The 20,883-nt window shown below is 35.0% G+C and overlaps 1 protein-coding gene across 7 annotated transcripts in view; it reads left to right on the top strand.

Annotated features, from left to right (window-relative positions):
* Positions 1-12,718, top strand: part of camk1gb (calcium/calmodulin-dependent protein kinase IGb) — a 38,259-nt gene extending 25,541 nt beyond the window's left edge. For 4 of the 7 annotated variants that reach the window (XR_012398271.1, XR_012398273.1, XR_012398272.1 and 1 more), the window contains 8 exons: positions 817-892; positions 2,008-2,120; positions 2,220-2,298; positions 4,823-4,910; positions 6,243-6,571; positions 8,454-8,553; positions 8,862-10,976; positions 11,041-12,718. Coding sequence is in view for 3 of the 7 variants with exons in the window: in XM_021469766.3 (XP_021325441.2) it covers positions 817-892; positions 2,008-2,120; positions 2,220-2,298; positions 4,823-4,910; positions 6,243-6,571; positions 8,454-8,520 (752 nt within the window). In the remaining 4 variants the exon portion in view is untranslated. 7 annotated transcript variants of the gene reach the window in all.
* The last annotated feature ends 8,165 nt before the right edge of the window (positions 12,719-20,883 follow it).

The following is a 20,883-nucleotide window of genomic DNA, read 5'->3' on the forward strand; positions in this document are numbered from 1 at the left end:
TCCAAGCTTTCATGGCTGATTAGAAGTTTGCGGTAACGAGCAGTTGGACAGGTGTACCTAATAAAGTGGCCAGAGAGTGTATATTTATATTAAACTTTACTTCAACTACAGTTTAAACTATTTTAGTACTTTAGTAAGTTTTTTTGTTTTTGTTTCAAGTTTAAGGCATGCATATCTATAAGATATTCATATTTCATTTGCCTAGTTGGTTATTGTTAAATGATAATATTGCTATAGTTTCATCAGCAAGACTGATGTTTCTGAGGGTTAAACGGTTACAAAATTACTATTTTATTATAGTAGAAAATGTTTCATATTTCTTACAATAGTCTTTCCTAATATATGAATAACCTTTTGTTTTCTTTTTTTTTTTGTGTCACTTTGATATTCGGGCACATTTTACATTTTTCGTGCTTTTGTTATTATATTTAGCTTTTTATAATACGTTTTTTTTAGAATACTTACAGTTTTATTTCACTTATTTTGAAATAAAAAAAAGCAAAAAAAAAGTAGATTTTTAAATTTAAACCAGAATTTAATTGACACACTTGTTTTTTTTTTTTTTATATAATTTATTTTACTACTCGTATTTAGCTTTTATTTCAAATATAGCTTATATCTTGTTAGGCATTCAATTTTTTTTTCAAAGTTAAGTCTGTATTTCATATTTCATTTAATTAACAATTAATTAACAAACTTTTTAGCATTTAGTACTATTTTACCTAAATTTACAAAAACACTTTTTTAAACCGAATGCATTAATGAACCACAATAAGCAAGCTCTATATTAATATCATGCTGTGTCTTTGCCCACAGCTCCTGAAGTGTTGGCTCAGAAACCCTACAGTAAAGCTGTTGACTGCTGGTCTATTGGAGTCATCACTTATATCCTGTAAGTCACTCTCTAGTGCACATGACTTTCGCAAGAATCTGATTCTGACCCTAAAGCGCTCCACATCACTGAGTGAACTGGACTGTAAACATCGCTGTTGTTTACAGAGGGAGATGCACAGATACCAAGTTCTTAATTTAGAAACCTTAAGCTTACTGTTTGTCAAAACCAACAGATTAGCAATTGAGTCAGAACTTGTCACTGGTTAAACAAACACCAATTGGCATTTCTGTTAAAGTTCACTGGAAATCTGAATTCACCATGTTTTTTTGGTAACACTTTATTTTGATGGCCTATTTGAGTATTAGTTGTATGCTTAATACCTGTTGATACTTCTGCTAAACAGATATTTTACTGACTATAAGAAACTTTGCAAGTACATGTCAACTTACCCTAACCCCAACCCCAACCCTAACCCAAAAGTCTACTAATAATCTAATGAGAATTAGTTGGCATGTAGATGCAACTTAAATTCAATAAACACACCATCAAAAGAAAGTGTGACCGTTTTTTCTGTAACGCACATTGTTAGTCTTGATTTTAACAATTAATCTGTGCACTGTTTTGATAATCTTCTATCAAAATCTCTCAATTTTCTACCTACACGGTAGGACGAGTGATCATGACATAATGGTGGATGTACTACATTTATGTTACGTTCGAGTTCCATTTATACTACTAGCTTTCAAGTAGTAAATATAAATTCAAATGCTGTACCTACTAAGTAGTCGGCAAATTCCGACATAGTCTATATTAAATTTCAGTCACAAAAACTGCCATAATTTATGCAGGAAATGTGACCTCTGGAGGACAGTAGCATAAGACGCAGATTCATATAAAACTCTACAAGAGGTGGCTTTTATTTTGCTAACAATACAAATATGACATTGTAAACATTAGCAGAGCTCAACGTGTGCGTGAAGCTGAAAAAAAAAAACCTTTCTAATATTTTGAAGTTGGACCGCAATACCTAATTCAACCACTAGCTGACCATTCTACAAAGTCCACCTTTACATACCTAGAATAAGCTGAAGTCTGTCAAATAAACAGCGCCCTCTCCTGGATGACTGTGTTTTTTTTTTCATTCATTTGTTTTTGCTTTTTTTTCTCTTCAGTCTCTGTGGTTATCCTCCTTTCTATGAAGAAACTGAGACGCGTCTCTTTTCTAAGATCATGAAGGGGCAGTATGAGTTTGATTCGCCCTTCTGGGACGACATCTCTGATTCTGGTGAGCACAAACATTCAGTTCTTCCCTAAATCTCGGTATAAACACATCTGTAAGCAGAGTTCCTGAGGCTTATGTATTGTGCAATCGATGTGTCTCCAGCAAAGGACTTCATTCGCAACATGATGCAGAAAAATCCTAAGATGCGTTTTAACACCGAACAGGCCCTCAGACACCCCTGGTGAGTCGCAGGGTTCATTTGCATACTGTATAAATATAAAAATAAAAAGGTTGACGCAGTAATATTTCATACAATATGCAGTGAGTGAAATGTGCTATAAGGCACGTATATTTCTAAGTGTCATATCTGTATACAAAATCTTAATCAATTAAAGAAAACACTTTATGTCTATGTATATAATGTGTATAGGCTAAATACATATACGAGTTCAAATGCAAAAACCTCTAAGTGCCGTCTGAAATGTCCATCAAAAATTTTAAATTTTCTCAGCCTCCTTTGTTTATGTTGATATATTTCACTTTAAAGACCAGGAAAAGGACTTTTTCCTTGACATAAAAGTGATATTACTGAACATACACAGTAGCCTGATAAAAATGCTAATTTTAGAGGAAAATTTCAGACAGCATTAAGAGGTTTTTGCATCTAAACTCTTCATATATACATTTTTAAAGCAAATTAAAATAAAAATTTAAATTCAAAAGAAGTAAATAAAATAAAAATATTAGAGAACAAGTGTAGACATAAAATACTTATTGTAAAACTGTATATGAAAAATTATTTTAGCTATATATAAAAAAACTATTAACTGAAATTAATTATAAATATTAGACAAAAATGTACATTTAAACATTAGATTTCATATTCAGATTTAAAATAAACAAATTCTAAATTTTTAAAAATATAATTATTATAAAATGTAATTATAAATAAATAGAATAAATAATATAAATAAATTACTATTAAATGTTAAATATTAAATATACATTTTTTTAAAAATGTAAACGTTAATGAAATATTTATTAGAAAAAAATTATTATATTATTAGAAACTGAAATACAGTGAAAAAATTATGAATTAAGTTTAAAATTAGAAATGTTTATTTAACAACTAACTGTAAATAAGTTATTTAAAAATAGGTTTAAGTAAAATTAATAAAACTGAAATGAAATAAAGCTAAAAATAATAAAAACATTACCTAAAACTTAAATAAAACTGATAAAATTAAAAACAAAGCAAATTACAATTATCAAGAAATACTATAATATTCATTCAATCATTTTTTTTCCGGCTTAGTCCCTTTATTAATCTGGGGTCACCACAGCGGAATGAACCGCCAACTTATCCAGCATATGTTTTACGCAGTGGATGCCCTTCCAGCTGCAACCCATCACTGGCAAACATCCATACACTCTCATTCACACACAAGCACTACGGCCAATTTAGCTTACAGAATTCAGCTAAAGCACATGTCTTTGGACTGTGGGGGAAACCGGAGCACCCGGAGGAAACCCACAACAGCACGGGGAGAACATGCAAACTCCACACAGAAATGCCAACTGACCCAGCCTAGACTCAAACCAGCGACCTTCTTGCTGTAAGGCGATCATGCTACCCGCTGCGCCACGTGAAATAAGAAGCAAATTAAATATAAATATTAGAGAGTGTAGCGATAAAATACTTCAAGTAAAACTATTCATGAGATGAAAATCCTAAACTTAAAATAATTTAAAACTATATTAGTTAACAATTAAAATTAATTATAAATATTAGATGAAAAATGTACACTTAAATATTAGATTTAATATTCAGATTTTTAAAAAATAAATTGAAAAAAAAAACTAAGAAAATTATTCAATTTAGAAAATAGAATTATTATTAAATCTAATTTATGATGTAATATTAAATCTAATGTATACAAATTACTAGTAAATGTTAAATATTAAATATACATAAAAATAAATACAAAAATTTGATTAAATATTTAATTAGAAAGATTCATTATAATGTTTTATCAAATTAAATAAAGAGGGAGGTGTCTCGAGTCCCGAGTGGATGCTTTCTGTGTGGAGTTTGCATGTTCTCCCTTTGTTCGCGTGGGTTTCCTGCTCCAAGCTAAATTGACCATAGTGTATGAGTTTGTGTGAATGAAAGTGTATGGGTGTTTCCCAGTACTGGGTTGCAGCTGGGACGGCATACGCTGTGTAAAATAAAAGCTGGATAAGTTGGCGGTTCATTCCGCTGTGGCGACCCCTGATGAATAAATGGGACTAAGCTGAAGAAAAATGAATAAATGAATGAATGAAATAAAATGGAAAAAAAATAATGAATTAAAAACTCCAAATTAGACATGTTGCCTTGGCAACAAAACGTAAATAAGTTTATTTTAAAATAAGTTTACGTAAAACAAATGAAGAGGAAATTAAACAAAGCTAAATAGAATAAAAATTAAAAATAGCAAAAAATAAAGCTAATCAAAAATATTAAGAAGTACTATAACGGTATAAAAATAATATAAAATAACACAAGTTCATAAAGTTCAAATTAAAAATCTTTAGCTTGTCATTTTAGTAAATGTGAGCCCAGTTTAAGACTATATGTTAAGGTCACTGGAGTTCTTTTTTGTCAGGTTTAACCTTTTGCTCTCCATTTAATCCTATTGTTATGTGGGAGAAGCGAAATCCCAAATTGTTAGATTAACCAAGATTAAAGTTCTCGCTGTCTAAATCCCAGTGTTTTCCTGCAGGATTATCGGGAAGACGGCACGCAGTCAGGACATCTACCACTCGGTCAGCGAGCAGATGCAGAAAAACTTCGCCAAGTCCAAGTGGAAGGTAAGGTCCCGTTTCATAACTCGCTGTATTCTCGGCTCAGGGTGGTTTAGTCTCACTTGGGTTTTCAGATGATCTCTGGCCCGTTTGCTCAATCCAGCTGTAAAGAGGAGTCACTGATTTGCTCATCCGTCTTGCCTGTAATTGCTTCATCTGAGTCGATTTCTGGAACAGACCAGTTTTGGTTAGATTTAGATATCTGCTTCATGCTTTGAGAGAGAACTGCACAATATTCATGATTTGCGAATGTTCATTAGACCTTTTTACGATCAAAACTGTGTGCTGTTATCTACAGTTGAAGAATTATTAGCATTAGGCCCCGTTTACACTAATGCGTTTTAGTTTTAAAACGCATACGTTTTCCTACGGTTACACCATCCGTCCACACTACGCCGGAGTTTTCGAGCGCCGAAAACGGAGCGTGTTGAAAACGCTGGAGAGGCCGTTTTCATACTGAAATGCTGCTGCTCTGTCTCAGTGTGGATGGGGGAAAACAGAGACATCTGAAAACGGAGGCGGGGCTGCTGAGATTCACTACCTGATAGGTGCTTTTTGTGTCATTGCGTATCCTTCCCTTATTCGTCAAGCCCCTATCACATGACAATAACACATGGCTTTAACGCTACCAGAAGACAGCAGACCAGCCTTCACTTTAAACAACAACATGGACACAGAAAAGGGAGCATTGTTTGCACTATTGTCTGTTTTTGGTGCCATTGTGCAGTTATTCATTTGTTACGTTTAGTAACAACTAGACCTCGTCATCTGTCTACAAAAATACCTGTCTTGCTTTCTTTGCCATCGCGTTCATTGTTCAACTGGCGTTTGTTGACTAACAGTAACCAAATGCCGAGCGAGACACATGCTTCCTGTTTATACTTGAACATGCATGCCCAGAGTGCGCGAATGGTCACGTGATATACGTTTTTGGTGGCGTAGTGTGGATGAAGATAGTTCAGAAACGCTAGTGTGGGCGCGGATCGTTTTTGATCTAAAACGCACTAGTGTAAACGGGGCCTCAGTATCTTGCAAATGTAAAAAAAGATACCAAGTATCTTAATTATTAGTATCTTGAAAAAATATCTAGTAAAATATTCTCTACCGTCATCATGGCAAAGATAAAATAAATCAGTTATTAGAAATGAGTTCATTAAACTATGATGTTTACAAATGTGTTGAAAAATCTTCTCTTCGTTAAACAGAAATATAGTGGAGGGGCTAATAATTCTGACTTCAACTGTATCAGATTTCTACATGGACAAATAGTCTCTTTGTTGGTAGCTTCATTCCTGCAGTAATACTAATACTAACGAAACCCTGATCTGATCTCTCCAGCAAGCCTTCAACGCCACAGTGGCCATTAACCACATGAAGAAGCTCCAGCAGGCTCATTCTGAGGCCTGTGTGCGCCTCAAAGACAGCCCTCGAGATGTGCCCGAAATCAAAGTCATCGCCTCCTCCACACCTGAATCCGTCCGCAAGAAGCTGCTCTCTGAGACCCCCGAGCCCAACGGCAGCATGAACGTCCCATGTGGATCCACAGAGGCCAAGAGTCAGTATCACCCAATGCGGGTCAGTCACAGCGAGACCACTCACGTTGGCACCCTCACCATAGCGGAGAAGGGCAAACACGTGTACCACTCGGAGCCAGCCGATCTCAATGGGTACGTGAAATGAAATCAAAACTAACCACGTTGATTTTGTAAGCCCACATTGCTAGTTTTGTGGTGAACCATTCATCTGTGCATGACATTAAGAAAAAAGATACTTTTCCCCTGTGATCTTTAATTGAAAGCTGAAAATGCACTTCCTGTTTGTTTTCAGTTAAATTTTCAGATTAGGTCTGTCTGAGGTAAAGGGCGTGGCTAACATAATTAACCACGCCCCTCCAGCTGTCAGTTTTGAGAACAAACAGAAATGTTGAGGAGGCGGCGTCTGTTAGGTTGTAATAATTCTCCTGAAACCCTCCTCCCAATCTTTCCGAATGAAATGCCTACATTCCAACAATCCAATCAGCTCACAGTAGAAAAAACAAGCCACACCCACTGTTTACTCATTTTATTATAATAATTAATAATAAAAGAAAAAAATAGAGTGGGAGAGTTTAGCTGATGCGGCTAACACAGTTGGGTCTGAACATTGCACTGAGTGGATTAAAAAAGAAATAGTGCGATGTAAAGGTGTAAAATTTTATAGTGTCTTTAACAGCATGAGTGGCGTAGCTTGTAAAGTGCATAGTGACGTGTTTTGACACGTTCGAAGGTAACTTGGGTTTGAATCCAGCACCTGATAAAGACGTTCTTCTTTTTTTTCCCCGCTACATATTAATGATTCCTACTTGTCTTCCTCGTGATGAGGAGTAGCCAAAATCTGATAAGTGTGTGCATCATATATTATTTGCACATTTATTAAATGGAAATGTTTCTGATTCACGTATACAAATTCATCTTCAGATGGTGCCTTTATAGCAATGTGCGTGCAGTCAATCGCTCCGATTACACTGGACAAACTGGCGATCGCTGCGAATTGCGCTTTAATGTTTGGCAGGTCAACTGCATGGTATGGAAACCTTATATACCTGCTAGACATGCAGATGATCCCGTCCCATACAGCTGCCCTTACACGGCTCAAAGATACTTTGAATTGTGCAATTTAACACAATTGCCTCTAGGAGTCGCCAATAGAAATAAAACAGACACACACAAGAAATGCACGTACGCCAGGCATGAAGTTGGCTTGGACCAACGCACATTCTCACATTCATTTCATCGTTAGTAAATCCAAACGTAAGTGTGAAATCTGGCGTACGCAAAGTTTTTGTGCATACGCAGCGTTGATACATGAGACCCCAGCTTTTTGTTTAGAGCACCTCAGTTGGAGTTACTAATTTCACATTAGTTAAGTTAGCCAATCATAATCAAGGTAATTTACATCTTAAAGATACATAAGCAAAAGTATATATATATACATATATATATATATATATATATATAGAGAGAGAGAGAGAGAGAGAGAGAGAGAGAGAGAGAGAGAGAGAGAGATGTATACACACAGAAGGCTTATAGAAATGACAAAAGCAAATTACCAAACTAATACTAAAATAAAAAACCTAATTTTAAATATTATTAAATGCAATCATGGTACATAAACAGTACTATAAATATGAGCAAAAATAATGTAAACAGAAAATAAAATAAAATAAATAAATAATCAAATATATAATAAATACTCATTTAAAAATAAATAATATGACAATAGAGAAATAGTACTAAAATATCACTGCTGTTTGTTTCTGTAATGTTAAAGGGAACAATGCTAGGGACTTTTCTGTGTTTATTTTAATTCCACCAATGCACCTATGAATTGAAAATAAACGAATAAGTTAAAAAAAAAACTGTACTTCACCAAAGGAAAAAAACATATCATACTAACTGTTCCTACTTCTTGCTTTTTTTTTCCTCTCCTTTAAGTTGTTTTATATAAAATTATCTGCTAAATACATTCATGTAGCCTACATTTACTTATTCACTTTAAATTCTTCTTCAGGTATGCAAAAAGAAGCTCCAATCGTCCTGGGCAGAACCTGCAGACTGGTGTTTGCTCTGTCATGTGATCGGCTGCACTGCAAAAGCATGATTTTTGACAGGTAGAGATGATCTATTGATTGTTTCATAATACAAACACAATTGAAGTCAAAATTATTAGCCATCCTGTGATTTATTTTATTTTATTTATTTATTTAATTTTTTTTTATTTTGTAAAATATTTTCCAGACAATGTTTAACAGATTCAGGAAATTTTTACAGTATTTCCTATAATATTTTTTCTTCTGGAGAAAGTCTTGTTTGTTTTATTTCGGCTAGAATAAAAGCAGCTTTAACTAAATAAAAGCTGACTTTAACTGTACTTGCAAATGTGCAAATGCTGAATGTCTGTTTCTCTTGTTCGCCGCAGGTCTGTGACCTCTTACCGGCCGCTGGCTGCTTTCTGTGGGCAGATCCCGCTGCTCTGCCCCGGTCAAAAGTGTTGTCAGGACAGTTGGCCGCCGGCCCGCACCGTCCTCCAATCCTGAAGTTTAGGAGAGTGCCTCCAAATTCTGCAAACAGAGCACAAATACAGCCCTTCACACACTCACAAACAACGCAGTATCCCTGTACCATGATTGGTGCCGAACACCAAAACTCTGTATTTTTCATTTGACGAAGCAGTTTTACATGATCAAGGTCAATTAATCTCTCTGTATTACCACACATTTGGAGCAGGGGTCCGTGTTACTGGACTCTTGAGTATTATTTTGTGCTTTTGTACATATTATTCTCCGTGATGCATGGCTAGTTTGTAAAATGTGCAATAATGTGTCATTTTAGTGTGTAAAAACCTCAGTACACTTCACTGTAAGACATATTAGATTGTAGGGCTGCACAATATTGGGCAAAAAAATAAATATTATCTCTATTTCGGACAATTTTGATCATTTTGGATTGGGATTATTCTGTAGGGCAATGAATCTGCATAAAATATAATAATCTACAAGCATGGATAAATTCGATATAAAAAAGATACAAATGAAATAAACAATGCTTTACGGGTTTTCTGAGGAGTCCAACAGTATTCTGGTGTACAGTAACTGAATGAGCAAATGTCAAATAATACTGTGTAGTCTTCGTTGTATAATTAATTTGATAAAATTAATCATTATTAAAGTTACAAACAGTAAAATTTCTTACACCTGAGTCCTTCTAAAATCCTCATGCAATCACAGGCCTAAAAAAAACGCATGCAAACTAAAATCCAGACTCTACATTGCATATATTGCGATGTGAGTATTGCGAATGGTCACATTGAAATATCCATGATGAACTGATATATTGTGCAGCTCTACTAGGGGCCGATCACACCGAACGTGCTTTTTGCAATGAGAGGCACCTTTTTTGAATGGTTTTCTAATGGGGCGTTCACATCTGATGCGGCTTGCATAAATAAAATTGCACTATTCACGCATGATGCATGATCATTTTGATTTTATTCGCCTCATTCACGCATCAAATTCGCTTTATTCATGTATCAAATTCATTTCACAATACTGCTGTGTGCCCAGTGACTCTAGTTTCTTTGCTAAATGGCTACTATGGATTTTATTGAGAGAGTAGCTGTGCTTCAGGTGCTTTAGTAAGGCTGAAAAACAGCGTAGATTTATTTGGTGCTATATCTGAGTCCACTAGATCCTTTCACATGTGCACCCATCTCTGTAAGTTTACCACTCCTCCAGAAACTATACCTAGATGATAGAAGCTTTCAGGGGTACTTCGGACTGAGCCGAGCCCAGTTTGATGAGCTGTTGTCCGGTGTCAGCAGCAGGATTTCCCCTCGGGACACGCACTACAGGCACTGCGTTATAATCATGCCCATACTAGAACAAGCTTCTGTTTGATTGACACGTCGTGAATGTCTGCTAAAGTTCAGATTTTCCAACTTGAGTGATTTGTGTGTTAAGCGCATTAAACCGTTCAATTTGCACCGCTTCATTCAAATGAATCGCATCATTTGTACCGTTTTATTCGCACCAATTGCGTTATTTTATTGCATTTATTTGTGCAAATAGTGTCATTTGTACCGCTTTGTTTGTGCGAATTGCGTCATTTGCAACACTTCATATGTATGAATCGTGACATTTGCAACGATTCATTTGCACGAATCACGTCATTTGCACCGCTTCGTTTGCACGAATCGCATCATTTGCACAGCTTCATTCGCACGAACCGCATCATTTGCACCAATTTATTCTCACATATCCCGTCATTTGCACAGCTTCATTCACACGAATCGCGTCATTTGCACCGGGTCATTTGCACCGCTTCATTGGTGCGAATCATGTCATTCGCACCGCTTCATTAACGCGAACCATTGCCACTGTTTTATTCGCACGAATCGCATCATTGGTATTGCTTCATACATGCGAATCGTGTCATTGGCATTGCTCCATTCACATAAATCGTTTCATTGGCATTGCTTCATTCGCGCGAATCGTTTTATTGACATTGCTTCATTCACACGAATCGTGTCATTGGCATTGCTTCATTCACGCAAATTATTTTATTGGCATTGCTTCATTCGCGTGAATCGTTTTATTGACATTGCTTCATTCACGCAAATTATTTTATTGGCATTGCTTCATTCGCGTGAATCGTTTTATTGACATTGCTTCATTCACGCAAATTATTTTATTGGCATTGCTTCATTCGCGTGAATCGTTTTATTGACATTGCTTCATTCACGCAAATTATTTTATTGGCATTGCTTCATTCGCGTGAATCGTTTTATTGGCATTGCTTCATTCACGCAAATTATTTTATTGGCATTGCTTCATTCGCGTGAATCGTTTTATTGACATTGCTTCATTCACTCGAATCGTATCATTGGCATTGCTTCATTCACGCGAATTGTGTCATTTGCTCCACGTCATTTGCACCGCTTCATTCGCACGAATCATGTCGTTTGCACAGCTTTATTCACACGAATAGCAACGCAGGATGTCTATTTGTGTCTTTGCTTTGACAACATATGAATCACTTGTGCTTGGCGCTTTGAATGAGGTGACGTGAATGATGTAATTGAAGCAGTGCAAATGACGTGATTCGTGCAAATGACGCATTCAGGATGTCTATTCGCATCTTTCCCTTGACTTTACATTTAAATCACTCGCGCATGACGCTTAATCCGCATCTGATGTGAAAGCATAATAATGCTCTCACATATATGCCATTGCATTCTTTGCGCCTGCAGTTGAAAAATAGGCAACTGAGAGGAAAAGCCAGCTACATTAGTCGCATCTTTTTTCATTCTCAAATGAAAGCAGAGGCAAAGGTTTTGTTGAGGTGACAGCAGTGTTTGTGTTGTCAAGATGACTAAAGAGTAAATACTGTATAAGCTTATATGAAAGTATACACAAGCTGCACAATACCAATGTCCCTTTCAGGCAAGTCGTTTCACTCAGCCACCTTTTTTAATGCTTCTCGGGCTTGAATGGGGAAACATCAAATTCTCCAAAATTGCTTGCTTAATATTAAATTTCATATCAGGAATCACCAATAGAGTTAAACAACAGCTGTCGCTTTTGTCTAATTTCTAAACGTTCGAATCACACAAAATCTGCAGAAATTTGCATCTAGTCCGAGCCCCTTCCACGGAGAATCCTCAGTCTATAGCAATCGCTGATTGGCTTCTGTACTTGAAGGCGGGGCTTCATTTGCTATATTGACGTTAAACTTTTCCCCATTCAAAACGATATGAGTGACATGTCTTGTGTATTCTATAGTCTGTGACAATACACAACTGATTGAGTAGTTGCCTAGCAACAAAAAAAGCGCAGCACACTACTTTTTTCTAGTCAACAATAAAAGGCAGCGCCTTGCTTTCTCAGATCAAAAAAGCGAATTGGGTATGATTGGCCCCTAAGCTGGAAGTTATTCGATAATTAGTTTTCTCTTTTTTCGGGTACTTTAACTAGAAAGGTTTATTTTTGTAATGCAGAAATTATTGTGTTTATCAATTATATATTTTTTTCGTAATGAAATGGATACAAATTGTTTATTGCCTTCTTCCACCACCATAGTTGTTTTGTGCACTGTAATGCAGTACTAATACCCGACACACATGAACTTTACTGTTAGAAATACGGTATTGTTACTAATTATCGTGTAAGAAACTGAAAATGAAGTGTCTTCTGAACTAGAGGAGGTTTATGTTTGTGTAGACAGCTATACTGTCAGTGCTTTGTGTGATATTTTTACTAATAAACCCTCATATGTAAATTTTTTGGTTTTCTTGTTGGTCTGATCCCACATGAAAAAAAAATACTGTATGAATTTATAGCAAGTACTATGAATACTATAGTACATACATACACCAATTATAACACATTTAAAAGCTGCAATATTCAGATAAACATGCACTTTAGGCAAGGTAAGTTTATTTATATAGCACATTTCATACACAATGGTAATTCAAAGTGCTTTACATAAACAGGAATAAAAGAAACAAGAAAATAAAAATAATTAAAAGCATTAAAATAAATTATTAAAATAAAATAAATAAAAATGATTAAAAATAGATTAAAATGTGTTAAAACATGTTTTAAAGGAAGGAAAAAGAAAAGAAAGACACAGCGATCTGTGGGACGCAGCACAGTGCTCATTCGATAAAGGCACAGCTAAACAGATGTGTTTTCAGGCTTGATTTGAACGTGCCTAATGTTGGAGCACATCTGATCATTTCTGGAAGCTGATTTCTGCAGCAGGGGGCGCAGTAGCTGAAGGCGGATTCACCCTTTGTGTTCAGTGAGCATATCAGTAATGTATTGAGCAGTGGCGGAGCCAAAGGGGTGTCCGGGGTGGCACTGGACACCCCTGACATCTGATTGGCCACCCCAGGTGCCACCCCAAAATTTTATTTGCTGCTGGCAGGTCCTAAAGGCGATTGGCATCTCATTTGTCTAAAGACGTTACTGAACGCACAAGCAGTGTTGCCAGATTGGGCGGTTTTGATTTAGATTGTTTTTGCATTTCGGCGGGTTTTGGATAGTTTTTGGGCTGTAATCAGTCAGCTCTATCTGGCAACACTATTTTTAAATCAAAGCTATTTTTAAATCAAAGACGAGCCGAAGATAAGATCTTTGTTTTAAGTAAGACGAATAATAACACATCATAACATAACACTTGAAATATGTTTTATAGTTTAGCATAAGGTTTGTTTGCTTAGGAACCTTTATTATCCGCTCTGTAAGTTAATGAGGCACCGACGACATGAGTTAACTTAATGAGAAGGAGATCAGTACGCTCTTTAGACAGTTAACGCTATACTTAATCTATGCTAGTATTACATGCACATTCCATGTATGCAAGTTATTATGTACTATTATTATGTATTATTTATGCTCAAATATTTAGTTAATATGGGAAAGTGATGTTAGGCTAGCTGTTTGTGAGTTAATTTGTTTGAAATGGATTAGCCACCTCATATACTTTGATTTTATGATGCTGATTTAGATGTGCAGGTATGATAATGGATATTTTTCATTAGGATATATGTGTTTCTAACTGGATCAGATGTAACCAGACTGTACTATTTTTGCACAGGGACAATTAAACATGAAAAGAAAGGTTGAAATGTCAGACTTCTTAATAAAGAAGCACAAACGGGAGGCAGATCAGGTTCAAACATACCCTAGCCTTTGCACTGGATCCCACAGCAGCTCCATACCTGAGACTAGTCAGAGTCAGAGTGGTCAGACTTCAGGTCCACCAGCAGGTCAGAGCATATACTGGGCATTTACATGTTTCAATCAATGTTAGAATTTAAGCTGAGCTTCAGGAATGCTCCACCCAAAAAATCAAATCCTGTCATTACTTATTAATTCATAAATAGTGTGTAGATGATGAGTAAATAATTATGTTTTCATATTTTGAATTATTTGTTGCTAATGAAATAGATTTTAGTTTTCTAAACACTTTCGTGTGTGTGTGTGTGTGGACCCCCTAAAATAGCAGTGGCCACCCTCTGGCCACCCATGTAAAAAATTCTGGCTCTGCCACTGGTATTGAGGTTATAAGCCATTTAGTGATTTATAGACCAGTAATAATGCTTCAAAATGTATTCTCAGTGTAACTGGGAGCCAGTGTAAAGACCTGAGGACAGGTGTGATGTGCTTTGATTTTTAGGCTCTGGTCAGAATCCTAGCAGCAGCGATCTGGATGAGCTGCAACTGTCTGACTATCTTTATGGGAAGGCCAGTGAGGAGTCCATTACAGTAATCCACCCTGCTGCTGATAAAAGCATGAACAAGTTTCTCTAAATCCTCACTGGAAACAAAGCATCTATTTCTTGTGACCATTTTGTGATATGCCTACTTTGTGTTTTAATTGTTTTTAAACTTATTTTTATTGTTCATTCATTTATTTTTAATAGTTTTAAGATCGTCCCAGTTGACAAATTCTGACCGGCTGACCTGAATACAGCGTCTGACGGTGACCGGAGAGTGGACGCTATGCAGGTCAGTCACCTGAGCTCAGATTAACACCAGACTCTTTAGTCATCATCACTACTGAGTGCAAACTAATGCCTGAAGGATGTGTTGATGTCATCGTAAGAGTCACTTCCTGTTTACTCATCATCTGCTGACTCATAACAAGGAAATCATTATTGGTAAAGTCTAGAAGACACATGCGATCGGAAGTTATTGATAATTATTGATATTATTACAACAATAAACTCACTGACAACAATCATTACTGTTTTTACTTTACTGTGAGGGTTGGTTTTAGTGTAGGGTAGATGTTAATAAAATACAATTAACGGGTAATTGATAAATAATGTAAATTATTCTCTGCATAATTACTGTTTTTACAATTACTGTAAGGGTTTTTTTAGGTTGTGGTAGGAATCAGGGTTAATAAAATGCAATTTAATTGTTAATTTAATAAATAATATGAATAATACTCTACATCATTACCGTTTTTACATTACAGTAAGGGTTGAGGTAGGGGTTTGGGTTAATAACACAGTTTAATGGGTAATTTAATACAAATTATGAATAATACTCTGTTTAATTACTTTAAGGATTGGGGTAGGCGTTTGGGTTAATAGCATACAATTTAATGGGTAATATAATACATAATATGAGTAATGCTTGGTATAATCACATGCTTCATGTGCATGCAGTAGTCTGGGTGGTGCGCTTCTTTGGGGCTTCTCCACACTGTAATTCTTCTGGATGTGTGAAGATGGGCTCATCAGAGAACAATACAAGTTTCACATTATTCACAGCCTGAGATTTCACTGCTGGCACCATTTAAACTGACCTTTAGCATTGGTACGAGTGACTATGAGGCACAGGCTAGGCATTTAAAAAAAAATTAAACCTAAGGCACTTTGAACAGTATTTCCTTTGTTTGTGATAATAATCACAAGCTATTTTGCCGAAAAAAGACAAGTAACCAAATTTAATGTTATTTGGGCTAGAAGAAGGTTACACATCGCCAGACTAGATCTGGTCGATAGGCAACTTCGCCGAGACAGTGAAATGACAGAGGAAAATCTGATTACGAGCTAAATCAAGGCTAAGGTCAGGCTATGAATATAACATATTTTTAAAAATACTAAAACAAACACCTTATAAGCCCTATGGGCTTTGCTTATATGAAGGAATGCTCATTCATTCATTCATTTTCTTGTCGGCTTAGTCCCTTTATTAATCTGGGGTCACCACAGCAGAATGAACCGCCAACTTATCCAGCAAGTTTTTACGCAGCGGATGCCCTTCCAGCCGCAACCCATCTCTGGGAAGCATCCACACATACACACACACTCATACACTACGGACAATTTAGCCTACCCAATTTACCTGTACTGCATGTCTTTGGACTGTGGGGGAAACCGGAGAACCCGGAGGAAACCCATAGAAACGCCAACTAAGCCGAGGATCGAACCAGCGACCCAGTGACCTTCTTGCTGTGAGGTAAACGTGCTGCCCACTGTGCCACTGCGTCGCCAAGGAATGCTATACCACAAAATATTTAGCCAAAAAAGACAGGTAACCAAATTTAGATTTTTTTGGGCTAAAGATGAGTTACACATAGCCGGACTAGATTGGGTCTATACTTCACAGAGAAAAGTAAAACTACGTCAATTACTTGCAGGTGCGTCATAAACGTTTTTCACTTTGCTTACATGATGGAGTATCATACATATCATAAGCTTTATTTAGCCAAAAACAACATGCAACCTAATTTAAGGTTTTTCGAGCTAAAATTTGAATTACACTTAGCCGGACTAGATCTGGTCTATACTTCACCGAGAAACTGAAACTACGTCTATTACTTGCAGGTACGTCATAAACGTTATTCACTTCGCTTACATAATGGAGTATAATTCATATCATAAGCTTTATTTTGCAAAAAAAAATATGCAACCAAATTTAAGGTTATTCGGGCTAAAATTGGGTTACACATAGCCGGGCTAGATCTGGTCTATACTTCACCTAGCCAGTGAAATGACGGCTATTGCTTGCTGGGTAAGGTTTGACTATACCAGCCCAGCCATGTACATTGACCCCTTGGTATATATCTTAATATAATATCTTTTTTTTTTTTTTTTACTTTTCGATCTGAATGAAACTATTTACCAAGTAAAACTAATTCATTTAAAAAAATCACCAAATAAAACCAATTAATTTTTTTTAAATAGATAAAAAACAAGAAAAAGACCCAAAAACAAGCCATTAAGTTATTAAATTTAGCTTATAATGTCATTATTATATATTTATTTATTTAATTTTTAAATTTATTTTTATTTTATAGATTTTTTATTTAATTATAATATATTATATTGAATGATATATTATTATTATATATATTATATATTATTTTATTATTATATCATTGAGAAAAAAAAATCCAATTAAAAGCAATTAATTTACACTCAAACCCAAAACAAGTCACCTCACCGGTCTGATGAGTAGCAGTGCTAATGTGCAGTATATGTGATGATTGTGCATGGTGTTCTTGTCTAGTGAGTGTGTTCTGTGTACAGTGTGAACCGTCACGTCTGCTGCTTCAGCTGGGTTTCTCAACAGTGTCTGTGCATGTAGAGAAAAGAGCATTAGGACACACACACCAGAGCGAAGCGGGTCAGAAGTCCTCAATCAGCAGCACTACAGCCTGTGAATCTACAGTGAGTCCTTTAGCCAACATTCATCCGGCCTCTCACCTCATACGCAAACAGCCTCTCCAGAGACGCAGCAATCAGCCTTTTTACTCCATTTAAAGGATGTGCTTCTGAATGGCTGCTAAAGTGAAAGGTCAGCATGTTTGCTGTTTACGAACTCATTTAATGAACAATCACCGACTCGTGCAATGCTTTTAACCTGCTGATGAAAGTGCTTAATACTGTTGATCATATTTTAACATTATATACAGTTAAAGTCAGAATTATTCGCTCTCCCTTGAATTTTTGTTTTCTTTTTTGAATATTTCCCAAATGATGTTTAACAGAGCAAGGAAATTTTCACAGTATGTCTGATAATATTTTTTCTTCTGGACAAAGTCTGATTTGTTTTATTTTGGCTAGAAAAAATGCTGTTTTTAATTTTTTAAATGCCATTTTAAGATGAAATAAATCAGTTATTAGAGATGAGTTATTAAAGCTATTATGTTTAGAAATGTGCTGAAAAAAAATCTTCCCTACGTTAAACAGAAATTGGGGAAAAAATAATTCAGGGGGCTAATAATTCTGACCAACTCAATATTAATGAAAAGCATAATAATTTAAAAATGTTATTTTTATTTGAAAGACTTCTTAAAGCAATGCTTTAATATAATAATAAGATAATAATAATATAAATGTGTGTGTGTTTAATTTTTAAAATGTATATTTTTTTATATATTATTATTATTATTTTTATTATTATTATTCATTCATTCATTTTCTTTTCGACATAGTCCCTTTATTAATCAGGGGACTAAGTTGAAGTGGAATGAACCGCTAACTTATCCAGCATATGTTTTATACAGCGGATGCTCTTCCAGCTGCAACCCATCACTGGGAAACATATAGACACACTCTTTCACACACACTGTACCACATTTTTTTATTTTTGGACTTGTGGGGGAAACCGGAGCACCCAGAAGAAACCCACGCAAACACGAGGAGAACATGCAAACTCCACACAGAAACGCCAACTGACCCAGTTGAGGCTTGAACCAGCGACCTTCTTGCTGTGAAGCAAACGTGCTGCCCAATGCGCCATCGTGCAGCCCCAATCTTATTATTATTATTATTATAGAGATAATATATAGAGATGTTAATTAGTGTGTTATTAAAAAAATCTAATTAATTTGCCGTTAATATTTTATATAATACCCAATTTTTTTACTAACATTTTATATTAGCTTATATTATTATTATTATTATTATTATTATTATTATTATTATTATATGTATCTATTGTTATTTTTATTTTTATTATTATTATTATTATTATTATATGTATCTATTGTTATTTTTATTATTATTATATGTATCTATTGTTGTTGTTATTATTATTGTTATTATTATTATTATTATTATTATTATTATTATTATTATTATTATTATGGAGTTTGCATCTTCTCACTGTGTTGGCGTGCTCTGGTTTCTCCCACAAGTCTAAAAAATATGTGATATAGGTGAATTGGGTAGGCTAAATTGTCCATTGTGTATGTGTGTGAATGGGTGTGTATGGATGTTTCCCAGTGATGGGTTGCAGCTGTAAGAGCATCTGCTGCATAAAACATATGCCGGATAAGTTGGCGGTTCATTCCGCTGTAGCAAATCCAGATTAATAAACTGACTTAGCCTAAAAGAAAATTAATTATTGAATGAATATTAATATAAAATGTACAAAAAGTCATAAACTTCATTTTTGAGAGATTTAGTATTCATAAATATAAAACCTGCAAATAATATAACAAGTAAATATTTTCTATAATGCCGAATTGTATTTAATTTGTTTATTTTATTCAAATTTAAAATGATCTCATTATTACTGTTATGATTATTATTAATAATAATGATAATAATTTTCCTATTCACTGCTTTAAAGTACAACAAACATACAAAATGACAGAATATTCGACATAATATAAATTTTGTTCTTTATAATTTTCATTAAATATCTAGTGAAGGAGTAAAGGTCTGCAGTGAAGGTCTGCTGTGTGATTGCATGGTTCTCTAATTCAGCAGGTTGATGATGAGCAGAGGCCAGTGGAGGAAAGGTCATCAGTGATGTGGCAGAGTCTACTGTCAGAGTCTCATTTGCTGTATAAACAAAAGAAACAATGGGATTTCCCATATTTATATATATAGAATAAAAGAAAAATACAGTCAAAATGATTCGCCCTCCTGTGAATTTTCTTTTTCAATTATTTTCCAAATGTTTTTTTTTACAGAGCAAGGAATTTTTAACCGTATTTCCAATAATATTTTTTTTTTCTGGAGAAATTATTTGTTTTATTTCGGCTAGAATGAAAGCAGTTTTTTATTTTTAACGTCAATATTATTAGCCCTCTTAAACTATTTTCGACTGTCTACAGAACAAACCATAGTTAAAATGACTTGCCTAATTTCCCTAACTTACCTAATAATCTAGTTTAAATGTTACTTTGATGACAAGTATACATATTTTTGCAACTGTGAGACGCAACAACATATATAATTAAAAGCAAAAATATATTTATTTTTACTCTCTTATAATAAAATAATTTTTTTAAATGTATAAAAATCTTTTTTTTCCAGTGCCTTGGACTAATTTTTGCTGTTTGACCTGATGAATCTTTTACCCAAAGAGCACTGACATTATTTAAGCTACCCCTGAGCACTTTTTGTTTGATTTAGGATATTTTAAAATGTATTTCGGGGTAAATACTGTATATATAATCAATTAAATTTTTTACAGAAATTGCAATAATAAGTACCAGTTTTATTTGACACCATGGTATTATTCTTTTAACCCAAAAGCTCGATTTAGCCCAAGTCAACATACTATGTACAGTATGTGGTTTATGAACACTATAGTACCACCACAGTATATTACTTCAGATTGCAGGTTCCTCACGTCTTGTTTACATATCATATCACGTCTTCATCTGAATAAATCAGCATTTGTTGTTAAACACGGCACTGTAAAGTGTTTTACCTCTCTTTATCACGCCATAAAACCGATCGGTGAACTGTGAAGCTGTAGATTTAGTATTAACCATATCGACTGTGTCATCGCGTCCTCAATAATAATAAAAATATATATCATACACGCTCCTCACGTACGGTGCGTTTATGGCGTCACGTGATCATAACACTGGCTTCGTCTGCTTTTTTTTTTTTTTTTTTTTGGCTGACGGAGATTTTAATTTCGCCAGCAGCCCTGAAATCACTCAACGTTCACATG

Source organism: Danio rerio, chromosome 23, assembly GCF_049306965.1.
Source record: "Danio rerio strain Tuebingen ecotype United States chromosome 23, GRCz12tu, whole genome shotgun sequence".
NCBI classification, from domain to species: domain Eukaryota; kingdom Metazoa; phylum Chordata; class Actinopteri; order Cypriniformes; family Danionidae; genus Danio; species Danio rerio.